We start from the raw sequence: 15358 nt of genomic DNA, 5'->3' as shown, positions 1-15358 counted from the left end.
TCTGCGGATATCCTAATTTCTGATACTATCACGCATAGAACCTCCAAGTCTAGCTCATTCATCGTCCGATAAGTGACTTTGAGCCTTCTTTAAGGTTCATAGTTAGCGACCAAAACTCAGATCTGTAGGTCATTACTGGTAACACGCACTGTTCGAAGACCTGAAGAACCTGTGACTACCAGGTCCTAATACCTACCTACGAAACTACAGTCTAGGGCTCTGCTTAGAGTTTTTCTCTCTGCCATGCTTTTCTCTCTGGTATCTGTGTCCATGAAATGATAAAATATCGGTGCCTTACTTTTCCTGTAGTCCGATGTGGTTTGTTGCGATGCAAGTGTACCTCCCATGCTGAGTGTAGGACACGTTGTGCAGCAACAGCTGAGGGGTGGAGGATATTGCGTAGCCATCTTCCAGGTGCCCGTTCAACGCTGACAGATTGGGACTGGAAAGAAATTACATATTAAAATAATGGCCTATTATTGAACCGACTTCAAAAAAGGAGGTTCTCAATTCGTTGAAATCTTTTGAAATGAATACTTCTTACATTAACAACCCACATTCGGCTCACCGCTGCATGAATTTCCTCTCTAGTACTTCTTATGGGTGGGTAAATCACTTGGTAACGTAACGCTTTACGGCGCCAGCACTTAACAGAGCAAACTTCGGATTCATTTTACGACCACAGACTATTGTAACAGTTTCTATGTTGTTGCTGTCCAAATGTTCTTCACGCCTCTCCGACCATTCTCCATTGAATATCTATACTAATATTATAAAGCTGAAGAGTTTGTTTGTTTGTTTGATTGAACGCGCTAATCTAAGGAACTACTAGTCCGATTTAAAAAATTCTTTCAGTGTTAGATAGCCCACTTATCGAGGAAGGCTATAGAATATATATCATATCATCCCCACATTCCTACGGAAACGGGAACCACGCGGGTAAAACCGCGCGGCGTCAGCTAGTAAACTGTAAAGCTTTATTTTGTTTTATTTTGAAGTATTTCCGAACGCAACTCTTTGTTTAATAATTTGATTAAGTTATTTATCACTTCTGTCTAGCGTCCCGATTCGCACACGTTTTGTTTTTAATATCTGTTTTTTGCTCGCTGTTTATGTACCTATATTTTTATCTGCTTATCTAAATATTATATAGAAACTCCTAATCGTATAATGAAATAACTCGTAACTCGTAGAATGAGTTACTGAGGACTGAGGTTAAGATTTAACAGTAGTGCTTCAAAAGAACTTATATATATGAATTTTTGTTTGATTTTTTTCAAAAACATCAGTAATCATTTCAAAAACTTACTTGTGATACCATTGGTAGGACGGAGACGGGTTTCCTTCAGCTTTACACTCCAAGGTGACTTCAGAAAATAAATTTGCTTCAACAACTGTGTCTGGTCCCACCCACGTGACTCGAGGAGGATCTGAAAAAGATGTAAGTAAACTTAGTAAGAAAAATATGAATAAAATATAATAACTACGCCAATCATGCCCACGTGGATAGTTAATTGTATCCAACCTTCAAGGTTTTTGACGAATTGGAACGGTTTTGGTACACGTTCCAATTGGTTAAAAACCTTGAAGGTTGGGTGCTATTAATTTAGCACGGCACGCTTGGGTATTCTTTCTACCCGAGGATACTAAGAATAGTGGCTGCATTTCTGTGTTTGCCAGCCAGGCTGATCCTTTGCTTTGTACTTAGGTACATATGTATTCTGTGCCTTGCCCAAAATGTGACTCTATAGCCCAAGGGTGTCCACGGCAAAAGGAAGAAATAAGTAGCTCTCAGTCAGAGAGGTATAGGTGCTTACTTGTGCCACTTACCAACTGTTATAATAATGAATAATAGTAAAATCTTTTTAGTCAAGAGTTGAAAATTCGGTGGTGTTACATTCGCCTGCATACGAGAGCAAATTAGGGCGTCGCTCCCAGACATTATCATTATCTCGCCGCTAAGCCTGCGCTATACGCGCATCGGTGCTGTGTGGTGGGTCTAAGCTCTATATTCCCTCCCCTACAAGGAGAAAGGCTTGACCCTTTATTGAGCCGTTATAATAGCCGATATAACTGATACATAAATATTTCACTTACATTTAATATCGATTTCAACTCTAATAGAGTCCGAAGTTCCTGAGGGATTTCTTGCTTGGCATCCGTATATTCCTGAAAATAACAAATAAAATTAGATAACTCAAATACTAAAAGAATATATGAATAACCAAAAACTATTATGGAATAAATCGCGCCGCTCTACTAGATACAGCTTCCAATTCAATTGTATCCAATAATTGACAGTAACGATTTGTTGCTTTGTCGTAATAACCTCATCACCTCATGAAAAACGTTCGTACTCGACTAAGATACTAAAGTATTGCGAACTAGGCATAAAGGTGACAGACTCAGGCCGAGAGGTCATGGATGATGGGACATGGATTCGATCTCCGCCTCTCATAGTCGTACAGTGGGTAGAGTGGCGTGCACTTCATAAATGCAAAATGCACTGCCTATCCTGAGGAATCGTCGCGAACATATATTGGAGATTATTACTAAATAATCTCCAAGGGTAGGCACTAGCCTACCCTAGTCAAAAACCTTGTGAACGCCACTGAATGGGCACAAGTCACACAACACCTAACCCAGTTTTGTCGCCAAATTTTAGAGGAACAGGAAAATTGGTCTTAAAAACATGATTAATTTGTATTAAAAAAGGTGAAATCTAAAAGCTGACAGGTAAACAGGGTGCTCAGGAGTATTCCCCATAACTCTGGGGCTATATTCTATACCGAAAAATAACTAAAAAATAAAAATGTTCAAGGAACATGTGTTCTAAAATTAATATTTTTGGGGTAAATAATATTTCTTTTGTTTATAGATCTAAAAATACGCATCCTTATAATTATGACGTATTTTAAAATGCAAAGGTAGATAAAGGAGTGTCTTACATGGATAGTCGGAGTTGTTTGAATTATTTTGTATGAAAACATAAAAAGTTTTTATTTTTTAGTCAAAAAAATATTAGTTATGCAGTTCGGCTCCTATAAGTGGACTCGTCGATTCCTTGAAATTATGGGAAATCCCGAGCATCCTGTATATTATGCCAAATATTCTTGTAAAAAAAATATACACTGGAGCCTTTTTCTTATCTAGACAAGATTTAGGAGTGAACGATACCTGAATCATTCCTTGACACAGGAGCTCTGATGAGCAGAGGTCCGGTGGTCGCGATGACTTGGCCGTTCTTCGTCCACCAGACGTAAGGGCTCGGGTTGCCCTCCGCTTTACACTCCAGGGTCAACGAGCTGGAGCCTTCTTCCAGTCTTTGCAGATTATTGATATCGGTTCCAACGATGGTAACTTCTGGGGGAACTGGAAAAAAAACTATCTTTATAGCCAGATAGAAAATAGGTAATGTGCCCATAAAAAAAAGAACCACAACTCATTATAATTTTCATTTTAAAGATCTCTCTAACTCAGTAGGCTTATACCCTAGATCAGAGTTTCGCAAACTTTTTTTGTGGCGTAGACCCCTTGCCATGTTTTTCCGTGTTATACTTATTTGATATTGATTTTCTGTATCCTACAACTTACACGATTTTATAAACATATATATATATTTTTTACTTCATAGTTACTTTTAAAATAATGTATATGTTTTGATATTATAAGATAATATGATGTAAAAAATAGGTACTATCAGTGTGTTATGATCCACTATCGTGGAAACCATTTTTATTTAATGGACCCCGAATTTTTTTTTCGCTGACATAGACCCCTTGCAGTTTGTCACAGACCTCTAGGAGTCGATATAGACCACTTTGGGAATCACTGTCCTAGATAAACTACAACTACATTGTCACTGAACAAAAAAACTTCTTAGTAACGAAACGTTCCCATGTTACGTAGTTAACGAAACGTTACGTAGTTAACGAAATATATGCCCATAATAGCCGACTTTTGATTGCTTCCATTTTAAAAGTGTGATAAATTCATTAAAAGCAAATGATGTCGAGGGCAATCTTGTTCAAAATTAAATACCTGTGACGATTATTGTGCTTATTTGGATAAAGATAATAATTGATGTGAAACATATATAGCCGCACGTCAAACCGGTTTCTGGCGTGGCGACGCGTCTATATTATGCAGTAGTGTGTACGGTGTGGCGACGCGTCGCCATGCTCAATCGACTGTGTGATTCTCTCCCACTCGATCCGGCGATAAGCCATCTCTCTAGCTACACTGAACTCGGATACCTATAGTGTATACTCCGTAGTGTATACAGTGTTGTTTAACTTTTACAAAATAACGTCGATGTTTCCCATCTGCCAGGCGTCCCGTGATAGCTCAAATTTTTATATTTTTAAAAAGAGCTTTAACAAATAATACGCCATTTTAGAACAAATTTTATGACCATAAAAAATATTATACTTAGTGAGTTATCCATACGCAGTCACAGACATTTTTAAGACCTTATAAGGTTAACAATTCTGTCATACATAACTTTTGCAACAGCTGATGAGCGCATGCAACGAAAACTCTCAGAAGGAAATTAATTTTCCCGTTTTTGCTACACTTTTCACTGATGCTCCGCTCCTATTGAGCGTAGCGTAATGTTATGCTTATGACATTTACAAATAACGTGGCTTTATACTTTAAAAGAAACACACAATCTTTATTTTTTTTTTACGATATTATAGTATAGATTCAAGTTGTTCGAGGTTTTTTTTGAGTTAAACCGAGAGTATGATGTATTTCTATATATTAGGTATGAATAATCAATGTGTGTTGTATTTATTGTATCTATTTAATAATTAAAATGTGCGACCATTTTCAGTTAAAAAGGTTGTAGAAACAAGACTATTAAGGCTTTGCATGAAAGTGTATCACTGCGCGCCGTACAAATTTAAGTTTGTTACACTGAAACAGGAACATAATTAAAGAACTATAATATGAAAACTCAAATAAAACTGTCTGTGAATGTGAAACTAGAGAAGATAACAGAAACGCTAGACTTGAAATAGCGTTTGCTCGTACACTCTAGCACGCAAACGATTAGTGGGTAGGTAGGTAGTTATTTACAAGACTTTTAATTAAAACATTTTGACACTGGATAAGTCGGTAAGCGACTTACAGATTTATTAAAACCATAAAAACATTTTATGTTTTACCTTGAAAATTTTTCAATTATTTCATGCATATTTATGAATTAGCGTTGACAAGTTAACCTTTTTTGTTACAATATTAAAAGCCAGAATCTGATTTACTGTTTTAACTGTTCCATAAAATTTTTGATACGTAGCAGATTTTAAAGATAATTAATAAATAATTATTATGAATAATACTAGCTGACCCGTTACGTTGTTTTTGCTTTATAAAAAGAATATGACCAACATATAAAAATATGACCAATTGAATAAACATATAAAAATTCATCAAAACCGGTCAAGCTGTTTTCGAGGACAATGGCATTTAACAGTGACACCAGATTTTTATATCTATGTGAGGAATAAAAAACATAGTGGCCTAAGACGCCATAATGGCCAGACAGTAATAGTTTTTCAGCCCTAGCTTCTACATTAGCACAGTACGGTGGGCAATTATGGAGTTTGGGCGATGGTGGCTTTAAGAAGTAGTAGGTCTCCAGGCTTGAGACGGCATCGTCAACCCTTCGGCAACCCTTCGCTAGAGACGCCACGGCTATAGCCATAACAGCTTTGTGGCAACCCTTCGCTAGAAACACTATAGTAAAGCCATATGTACTCGATGCATAAATAAATAGTTAATATGTATATTTTGATTAAAATTTTATGAAACTTAATTTAAAATAAATGAGTTATGAAATGACTTGCGTTTACTGCGTTCTGCGTTAAGGAATTAAGTATTGTTTTCTATAAATAATATTAGATAGTAATTAGTTAGACGTTTATTCCTTTTGTGACATCATGTAACATGGTAACGTCACAAATTGGTCGACAGCGTTTGGAAAAATTAATTAAATACATAATTTTCAAAACAAGTTTTCTATGAAATCCTTAACTTGTATTAAATTTATATCGATATATTTCGTACCCTTATTCCATGTTCTACACGAATTTAATATATGTTTATATTAAATTTGATTGAGTCAACTACCCTATTGAAACACTTACATGTAACATCCAACTTAGTGAAGGACTCCCTGTAGTGCGGGGGGAGGAGCGACGGGTGGTGCGCGCGGCACGTCAGCCGCTTGCCGTGCGCCGGCCTGGTGGCGCCCAGCTCCAGGACAGAGCGCGCCGCCCACACCCTGGGCCGCTCCGTCTCCGTGGAGTTCGTTTGGCTCCACGCCGTTAGACGTTCTTTTCCTATAACGAAAATTTATACTAGAGCCTATATCGCACTCATAGTCACGAACAAAATTGTCTGTCATTTTCTGAGGAAAACGAGCTTAAATTTTGTACATATCTTATACCACTGTGCTTATACTAAACTAGAAGTTTTTGCCCGTTTGTTACACAATTCAATTACACAAAAAGGTATTTTTACGGAACCGACGAACACGATTACAACTATTTAACATCGATTCTATAGGTACAGACAGTTTTTATAATCGCATTAGATCGTTGATCTTATACTATGACAGAAAAGTAACGTCTAGCGAGGCAGGCCCTATACAATAATTGGTCTGAGACTAGAGCCTCAGTCTGTCTACACTCAACGTAAATTGTAAGCAAACCACTAATTACCATAAACAGGGTTGCCAAATTTTTAAATAGTGTGCAACTATATCTCTCTGTGGGGTCGTTCCTTCATTTCTGTAGATCGTGGTCCTGGTAAGATTTCAACCTCCTGTCTACCTTTTACATCGGCTTCTGTTGGTGGCCATTTAGCGTGTAGAAATTCGTCTTTTTATCCTCTTTTAGCTGGCCAGCCCATCGTGTTGGCGTGCGGCCCATCGGTCTTTTCCCGTCAGTGATGCCCGTTACTATCAACTTCTCAAAGCTGAAGTCACCACGCCGCATAATGTGTCCGAAATACCCCAGTTGGTAACATAAGGAGGGAAGCCCGAGGAATACGAAGTGAGAATTAGCTTACATTCAAGCAACTCACCTAAATACCACTCAATGTAAGCTGGTGGGTTGCTATATCTTGCTTCACAGACGATGGTGGCTCTTCCACCAGCCGGCACCGTGATGTTCTGCCCCGGCATGACGAGGGAGCCGTTGTACAGGAGCCGAGGGGGAATTTTGGGTGGCACCCGCACGACCAGGTCGATCGGTGAACTGGTTTGTGCGTCCTGGAATATTAAACAAATACAAATAATGTAAGTAATGAATCAATAAATATATTTGGACAAGACACACATCGATTTCATGGCGTACCTTATGTTATGGATACTAAAAATGGCTGATTACATATAAACAACCCGGACACTGGAAAACATCCATGTTCATCACACAAACATTTTCCACAATTTACATTATCAAAAACTTTACCTCTCTATATTACTTAGCATACGCGGTTTCACTCGTGTAGTGCCCGTTTCCTTGAGAATATGGAGATAATATTTTTATTATTATAGCACTTATAGCACTCACAGGTAACCTGGCTTTCTAGTATTAAAATAATTTTCAAAATTGATGCAGTAGATCCAGAAATCACCCCCTACAACATCACAAATAATAGTATAGACTAGCCACCGTCGTCTCGCGGTTTCACCAGCATAGTTCTCGTTCCCATGAGAATACGGGGATAAAAAATATAGCCTTTGAAACTCACAAATAACGTAGCTTTCTAGTGTTAAAATCGTTTTAAAACTTGGTTCAATATAATCAGAGATTACCCCATACAATTCGTAACTCTGAAAGCCGATTTTTTGTTCAAGCTTTCTTATTGGTAATATACAACTCAGCAATCAGCACTAGACTCTGTGAATCTTACTTATACTTATACTTTTATACGCGCTACTTTAAAAGTTTTTAGACATCTGTCCTACGATTTTAGGAATGAAACTAGGTACACAATGGTAAAATGGCAATCTATAAAATATAGGACAATTTAAACTGCCGGTTGTCGATTTTATTGGCCCTAAAAATGGTGTTGCCAATTTAAAATGAAGCCAAAACCAATAAAGTACTTATACTTACTAGGGTATCATAGTCGCTAGAAGAGACCTGACACTGCCACTGGCCGTCGTCGTACTCATGCTCCGCGTCGCGCACCCATATCGAGCAGTCGCCCCCTGATGTGTTTCCGGCAGCCCACTCGTATTTGTTCCGGAACATTCCGACCGGCTGTAAACAAATAAATATTGACACTAAATACTATTATAGGACTCACAAAAGTGATCACAAATATAAGAAAACTAATGTCGAACAAAGGTTATGATTCACAACACTTGTCAGGACAACTTAATTAACAAATCAAACTGTAACCAAAATAAGACCCTAGAATGTCAGAGAATGACCTTGAGTGGAGTCACGCACTTGTAAACGATGTGTGTAGGGTAAAGAATCCTTTGACTGATATCAAACACTCCCCTTTTCCACTCAAATCACTCTCCCCGCCTATCCCAAGTAACCCATAAAGAATTATGTGGACGGCACCAACGCCACGAGCACACTGAAGCTGTCCGTACCGCAAGTCGTTGCTACGCGGCGATAACAATACTACTTAGATCCTGCGACTTCGTTTGCGTGGAATTCAGTTTGTCAGAAATCCCGCGGAAGCCATGGATTTTTCCGGAATCTAAAGTAGAAATGTTAATCTAGACTATAATCTATATCTTTGTCGGTTCAGTAGCCGAGGTGTGAAAGAGTAACCAACATTCAAAACATCAAAATCATCAGATTTTCGCAAATCTCGGAAATCCATGGACTATACAGAGTAATAAACATCCAAACAAACATACATACATACAAACTTTTGCGTTTATAATATTAGTAGGAAGTAGGACTAGTAGGAAGTATGATAGGATTGGTCAAGATCCTTTATTTCGGGGCTGCGTGAAGGTATCAAGTTGAAATTTAATTCGCATACACAGATATCGGCTCATCGTTAACATCGTCATATACCACAAGTAATAGAAAAATATCTCAAACCTATTTGAATATGCAATTAACTAATTAACACCAAAATGTAACAAAATAGTTGTTTTTAGAAATTATACACTAGTTTGGAAAATAATTAGTTTTTTTTTAATTCCTGGACAGACATGTGCCCTTTTCGGAATTGCATATTAATTTACATGAAGAGTTTGGTTGTTTGTTAGTTTGTTTGATCGCGCTAATCTCAGGAACTACTGATCCGATTTAAAAAATTCTTTCAGTGTTAGATAGCCCACTTATCGAGAATGGCTATAGGCTATATTTTATCCCCGTATTCGTACGGGAATGGGAACAACGCGGGTAAAACCGCGCGGCGTCGAGAAAAGCTTGGCAAAAACCGCAATTCGATTTCTGATCTACTTACCTATAATAATAATCCACCGTACGAAGGTAGAGTACCTAGGTGAAGCTGAATGATTGTTGGGAATGTAGGGCCGACAGAGTGAGTTTACAGGCGAAGCCATATTTAAATACATCTTCAAAGAATGTTAGGTATGTGCAAATATTGCATGTTACTATCATGGTGAACCAAGCTAGAACCCAGAACCGTAAAGGAAGTTTATTAAAAAAAATACACGTGGCACTCGGGGACTGCCTCGGTACATAAAGCTTGCATAGCATTTTTTACCATCTTAAGCAATTATAATTATATATTTATTTTATTTAAGCAGTATTTGTTTTTCTTTAGAAAAGAATAAAATGTTAAATAAATAAAAAATGTCTGTATGAATAGATTTGTTCTAGTTGCTTCTCCAAACTGTGCATTTTAATAAATTAAATATCACGTGTCTCAAACGGTGAAGGAAAAACATCGTGAGGAAACCTGCACACCAGAGAAATTTCTTAATTCTCTGCGTGTGTGAAGTCTGCCAATCCGCATTGGGCCAGCGTGGTTTTGGCCTAACCCCTCTCATTCTGAGAGGAGACTCGATATCAGCAGTGAGCCGAATATGGGTTGAAATGATGATTCTAGGTGAGTAAACGTTAAGTTGTTTTAGGCTACAAAATTTTCACTTTTCATTGTACTTATGTGAAATTTAGATGAAAAATAAAAAATTAATGAACGGCCTAGATGGCCTACTAGCTGGCGATTTCAAATCGATGGCTGAGACATATAAGTAAAATAAATAAATAAATGTATTTACTTAAACAATACACATCACTATCTAGCCCCAAAGTAAGCATACAGAGTAGCTTGTGTTATGGTTAACTAAGATAGTTGATATTATAATATTAATATACAATTATATACTACATATAAATACTTATATAATGTATAAATACACACAGACACTGGAAAACTCCCATGCTCATCACACAAATATTTTCCAGTTGTGGGAATCGAACCCACGGCCGTGGATGCAGAAAGCAGGGTCACTACCCACTGCGCCACGCGGCCGTCCATACCTACATCAAATCGACATATACCTACATCAAATCGATTATACAACATACCACTTCATTAACTACTCGTAGGACTGTCGGATATAATGCACGACACAATTACCTGGAGTGCAACGTTAAATAATTATTTACGTTTTCATATCAGTAACAATGGCTTTGTCATTTTAATACATAATTTATACTATAAGAATAATTGCTCGCATCGTGTTAAAGTCGTAGTTAGATAGGTTTAGGTATATGTTTTATAAAGTGACAATCTGTTGTCTATCATATTGTGTTATTATGTACAGTATTAAAACACATAGGGTTCCCGAAATTAATTTTCATGATTAAAATAAAACGTTTTTTATTTTTTATGATGGTCAAATCAAATGTTTTTAACATATATTAATTATAAGTTATATATCACTTATTATGATAAGTTTTTCGGCGCGAGTAAGTCATTCGATCGATCGGCTTGTGTCGTCATGAGCCGAGATAGTATGAAATGTTCCGTGAGTTAGGAGGGGAGTAGTGGTAAACCGCTCGCATCGTACGGGAACACTAAATCGCTTGGCGGTACGTTTTTGTCAGTATGGTGATAACTAGCCACGGCCGAAGCCTCCCAGCCAGTCAGACCTGGACTAATTAAGAAAACCTCAATCGGCCCGAGGATCGAACCCAGGACCTCCGTCTTGTAAATCCATCGCGCATACCACTGCGCCACGAAAGCCGTCAAAAAAGGCCGTCGAGGTTTTAATGGGTTAGAGTCCGGACTTGCCTAATCTCCGCGCATGTCATCATCATCATCGTCATATCAGCCGATGGACGTCCACTGCAGGACATAGGCCTTTTGTAGGAATTTCCAAACATCGCGATACTGAGCCACCTGCATCCAGCGAATCCCTGCAACTCGCTTGATGTCGTCAGTCCACCTGGTTGGGGGTCGGCCAACACTGCGCTTACTAGTGCGGGGTCGCCATTCCAGCACTTTGGGACCCCAACGTCCATCGGCTCTTCGAACTATGTGCATCCGCGCATGTAATGAGTATAAAATTGTTATGAAGCAGCTTAATAGAAATATTTAATCCCAGACAGTAAGGATCAGTAGGCTATCAACTTACGTCAATGGTCGACATGAAATACCTCAACGTACGCGCATAATAATGAAATAACATAAAGACATTATGAATAATGATCCTAATGAAAAGGGAATGGCAGCGATTGAAAGGAATCCGGGAGCTAGGTGGGTCACATTTGTTTTGCGTTTGAATAGGGTGTCAACAATGCAATGGTTTATTATATCGTATAATGGTATATATTAATAGAAAAGGTTAAGGACTGGTAGGAAAAAACATGTATTGATGATTTCAATAGGTACATTATACTATAGATTGTAATAAAGATTACTTACGTTACGAAACTCAAACGTTGCCTACTTCTATTTACTTTGGAATGTACAAAAGCTTTTGTAACTCTAACTTTGTAAATGCACTTATACCCCGCCGAAATTACTTTTTCGGATAGCTTTATTGTCATTAACGACCATCATCATCATCATCATTATCAGCCGATGGACGTCCACAGCTGGACATAGGCTTCTTCCATGGACTTCCAAACAAAACGGTCTCGAGCCGCCAGCATCCAGCGGCTCCCTGCAACCTGCCTGATGTCTTCGGTCCACCTAGTGGGGGGTCGACCAATACTGCGTTTTACGGTGCGGGGTCGCCATTTCAGCACCTTGGGACCCCAACGCTCATCGGCTCTTCGAACTATTAGGCCTGCCGATTGTGCCATTTCAGCTTCGCGACTCGCTGAGCTATATCAGTGATTTTAGTTCGTCTGCGGATCTCCTCATTTCTGATTCGATCACGCAGAGAAACCCTAAGCATAGCAACATAGCAACTACGGGCCTTATAAGGCGGCTCAAAGTCACTCAGCGGGCGATGGAGCGAGCTATGCTTGGGGTTTCTAACGACCACTATAAGGTGATAATGATAATGACCGGATCGGATATACTAACGTGCTCTCCGACGCACGGGGGCATAACGCCACCAGCTTCCCTAACCTGGGCTGAGAATTTTTACTGAAAATGTCTCAAAAAAACAAAAGAAAAGCTTAGCAAGTATTAGGTACCTACACAGCCTGACACAGGAATCGACCAATGCATTACCAACTGTGTTCTGCAACTACACCCCCGATCCCAACGCCGATTGTAGATCTAGACGTTCAAAAACGTCCTTTACGATCCTAAGGACAGGCAACACTAACAGAAGCTACACAGTGTCTTCGCCGGCAAAGACGAGGGCACTGATATCTAAGAGCGCGTTCACAGATAGTCTCCGTGTAGACAAAAAACTATGCTTTGTTCACACTTAAGCGCCGTATAACGTTCAACGTATCCTTCATTACTGGATGCGATATTCGCAGTATACCAGGATGAACGTTGTCGTGTTGTATTGGTACATAAAGGAAAAAAATAATTGGAAAAGAAAAAATCGACGTTACTGGCAGCAACCACTTTTGGCGCTAAGACTTTACAGTTTACTTATGAGTCAGTTGCGAGAGTTTAAATTCCTCCTTACCCCCGTACAGTTTACTATTCAGTTAAATTGTACGGAAACATGACTGATACTTATTCCGTTAATCCAGTATTCGATGACTTTTTTCATCAAGTTCATCCAGTATTTGTTTTTTTAACTGTATACTGAATACCATATGTGAAGTCGCTCATACAACTCCATGCGCCATCGATGAAAAAAAAACGTATCCGATAAAATGGACCAGTAAAACGGAGACCATGTGTGAACGGGCTGTAACGTCACCTGGACGTAGGTTTTTTATCTCACGATCTCAGGGACGCCCGATCTGATACCCTCAGGCCAGAACACTCTTCCAGAACGGCCCTCAAAGCTTATGTCCGAGTCTTCAAAGAGATACCCGCTCATCTCTTCTGCTTCTGCCTTTGGAGCTCATCAGTAACGCCGCTTAGGTCTAATTAAGGAGCCTACGGCACTTACACAGTCGAGTTGTGGAAAATATAGTTTTTGACAACTTTAAAGCGTCAATATTTTCTACCGACTACGTAGAACACTTGATTGTAAAAGCATAAAATTAGCCTGCGGGTAAGGCACGTTACGTTACCGACTCTTTAGTATTCCGATATAGTGCATAAACAGTGCCTGTTGTGATTTACCAAACGTAGCAGCGGTTTAACGAACTTACTTCGCTACCGAATTAGACCAATCAATGTTAGGGAAATTCGATGGAATCAACTCACGAATGCATGCATATAATGATTGTAACAGCTGCGTTGGTTTAGTTAGTTTAAGCGGGTTCCAATAATGATATTCTTTCATGGACTGATGAAGCATTGAGCTTTTATTTGTTTTGAGAAATTCTCAGTAGCAGCGCAGGTTTGGGAAGTTTGTAAGTGTTATTTTAACTATTAATCCATCCGCCCGACTTTTCACTTTTTGAGAGATCAGGCGCAGGACCGACGGCTTTACGTGCTCTCCGAGGTACGGGAGTCCACCGCCAACTTCCCAATTCGAGGCTATTATTAAGATTTTTCTTGTAAGAAAATTCCCGATAACCTATTATTTTTGTTGGCCTGACCCGGGATTCTGAACCTCATTGTCCGTAGCGTATCCAGCTAACCGCGGGACTAATGAGTCAAACATTAATACCCTTGCCAACCCACCATTCGAGCCTAGTGGCTTTCAGACTCGTCTAAATAAGTAAGTTTAAGAAGTGACGCCCAGCCTTGCTAGACATTCACAGGCTGTTTGAAGATGAAATGTTTAAGCGTCTTGTACAGTTTTCATTAGCGTTGAAGCAATATTTTTAATAACAACACAAAAATATAAAACAACTTCCAATACGAAGTTCTTATTTCCGTGCTGTAATTTCGCTAGAACAAAAAAAGCAATGGCGGATACTAATTAGGAAGGCGCGGCGTAGGTTCGGTAAGCCGCTGTTTGGAAGTAATAACAGAGCTGCTTCGCAGCTTATTCAGAATTAAGAATTCGCGCGTCGGAGAATATAGAAAATACATATTACTATCTACCAAATGAGGTTTAAGGTACACACGAGTACGTATTCTATGAAACGTTTTTATCTGCTAAAAGTGTTTTGGTCGTATTTAGTAGTAGCTCTACTTTTCGGTATTTATAATTCGGTCTACCACGGAATAATGGAATATGCTTCTGTCATATTTAGTTTTGTACACTCCGTACACAAACGAACACATTTAATGTAAAATATAGCACACTAAGAAACTCCTTACATAATTCGAAATTATGACGTTATTCTTCATCTTCAGTGTTTGAAAAATAACTTAAGATAGCATTCCGTTCTTGGCGACCGCGACCTGCGATGCGCGACCCACTGCTTAGTATGAATTTATGTGAAAAAGTGGTCGCGCGGTCGCAGGTCGCGGTCGTCAAGAACGGAAGTTTACCTTTCATTGCCTTGCCTTAATTTAGATTTGAAAGTTGTTTATTCATTGCTACTACCTTTAACAGATATAAATATTTATTTCAAAAAATTCCCATTTGTCACTGGTGATCTTTTGTTTTCTCGAGAAAATGGAATTTATATTAAAAGAAAATGTATGTTAATAGAGTAAACTTAAGTTAGTACTTGTTTAGTGCAAGGCAACAGTGCTATAATACTAACTAAAGTATACTCTACGTAACATGTTATTAAAATCTATTTTCTTGTAATACAAATACATTAGCGTACGTTTCCATATATGAGGATACGCGGGCCCCGCTCCCTTGGTTTTTCTTTTGCTAAAGCGTTAACTTTAATGTTTTATGTTCTGTATAGTTTCCAGTCAGTAAAAATATTATAAACACTGATGTATCAATATCAACTCGTTC

At 38.7% G+C, this 15358-nt stretch overlaps 1 protein-coding gene across 2 annotated transcripts in view; it reads right to left on the bottom strand.

Moving 5' to 3' along the window:
* Positions 1–15358, bottom strand: part of LOC112047258 (hemicentin-1) — a 95265-nt gene that overhangs the window by 9612 nt on the left and 70295 nt on the right. For both annotated transcript variants that reach the window (XM_052885358.1, XM_052885359.1), the window contains exons 3-9: positions 8130–8276; positions 7093–7279; positions 6153–6347; positions 3178–3372; positions 2098–2169; positions 1310–1430; positions 299–442 (exon numbers count right to left, since the gene is read on the bottom strand). In XM_052885358.1, coding sequence (XP_052741318.1) covers positions 299–442; positions 1310–1430; positions 2098–2169; positions 3178–3372; positions 6153–6347; positions 7093–7279; positions 8130–8276 — 1061 coding nt within the window. The remainder of the gene's footprint in view (positions 1–298; positions 443–1309; positions 1431–2097; positions 2170–3177; positions 3373–6152; positions 6348–7092; positions 7280–8129; positions 8277–15358) is intronic.

Source organism: Bicyclus anynana, chromosome 14 (genome assembly GCF_947172395.1).
Source record: "Bicyclus anynana chromosome 14, ilBicAnyn1.1, whole genome shotgun sequence".
Classification (NCBI taxonomy): domain Eukaryota; kingdom Metazoa; phylum Arthropoda; class Insecta; order Lepidoptera; family Nymphalidae; genus Bicyclus; species Bicyclus anynana.
Note: the sequence above shows the minus strand (reverse complement) of the source record. Positions and strands in the feature narration are given on the sequence as shown.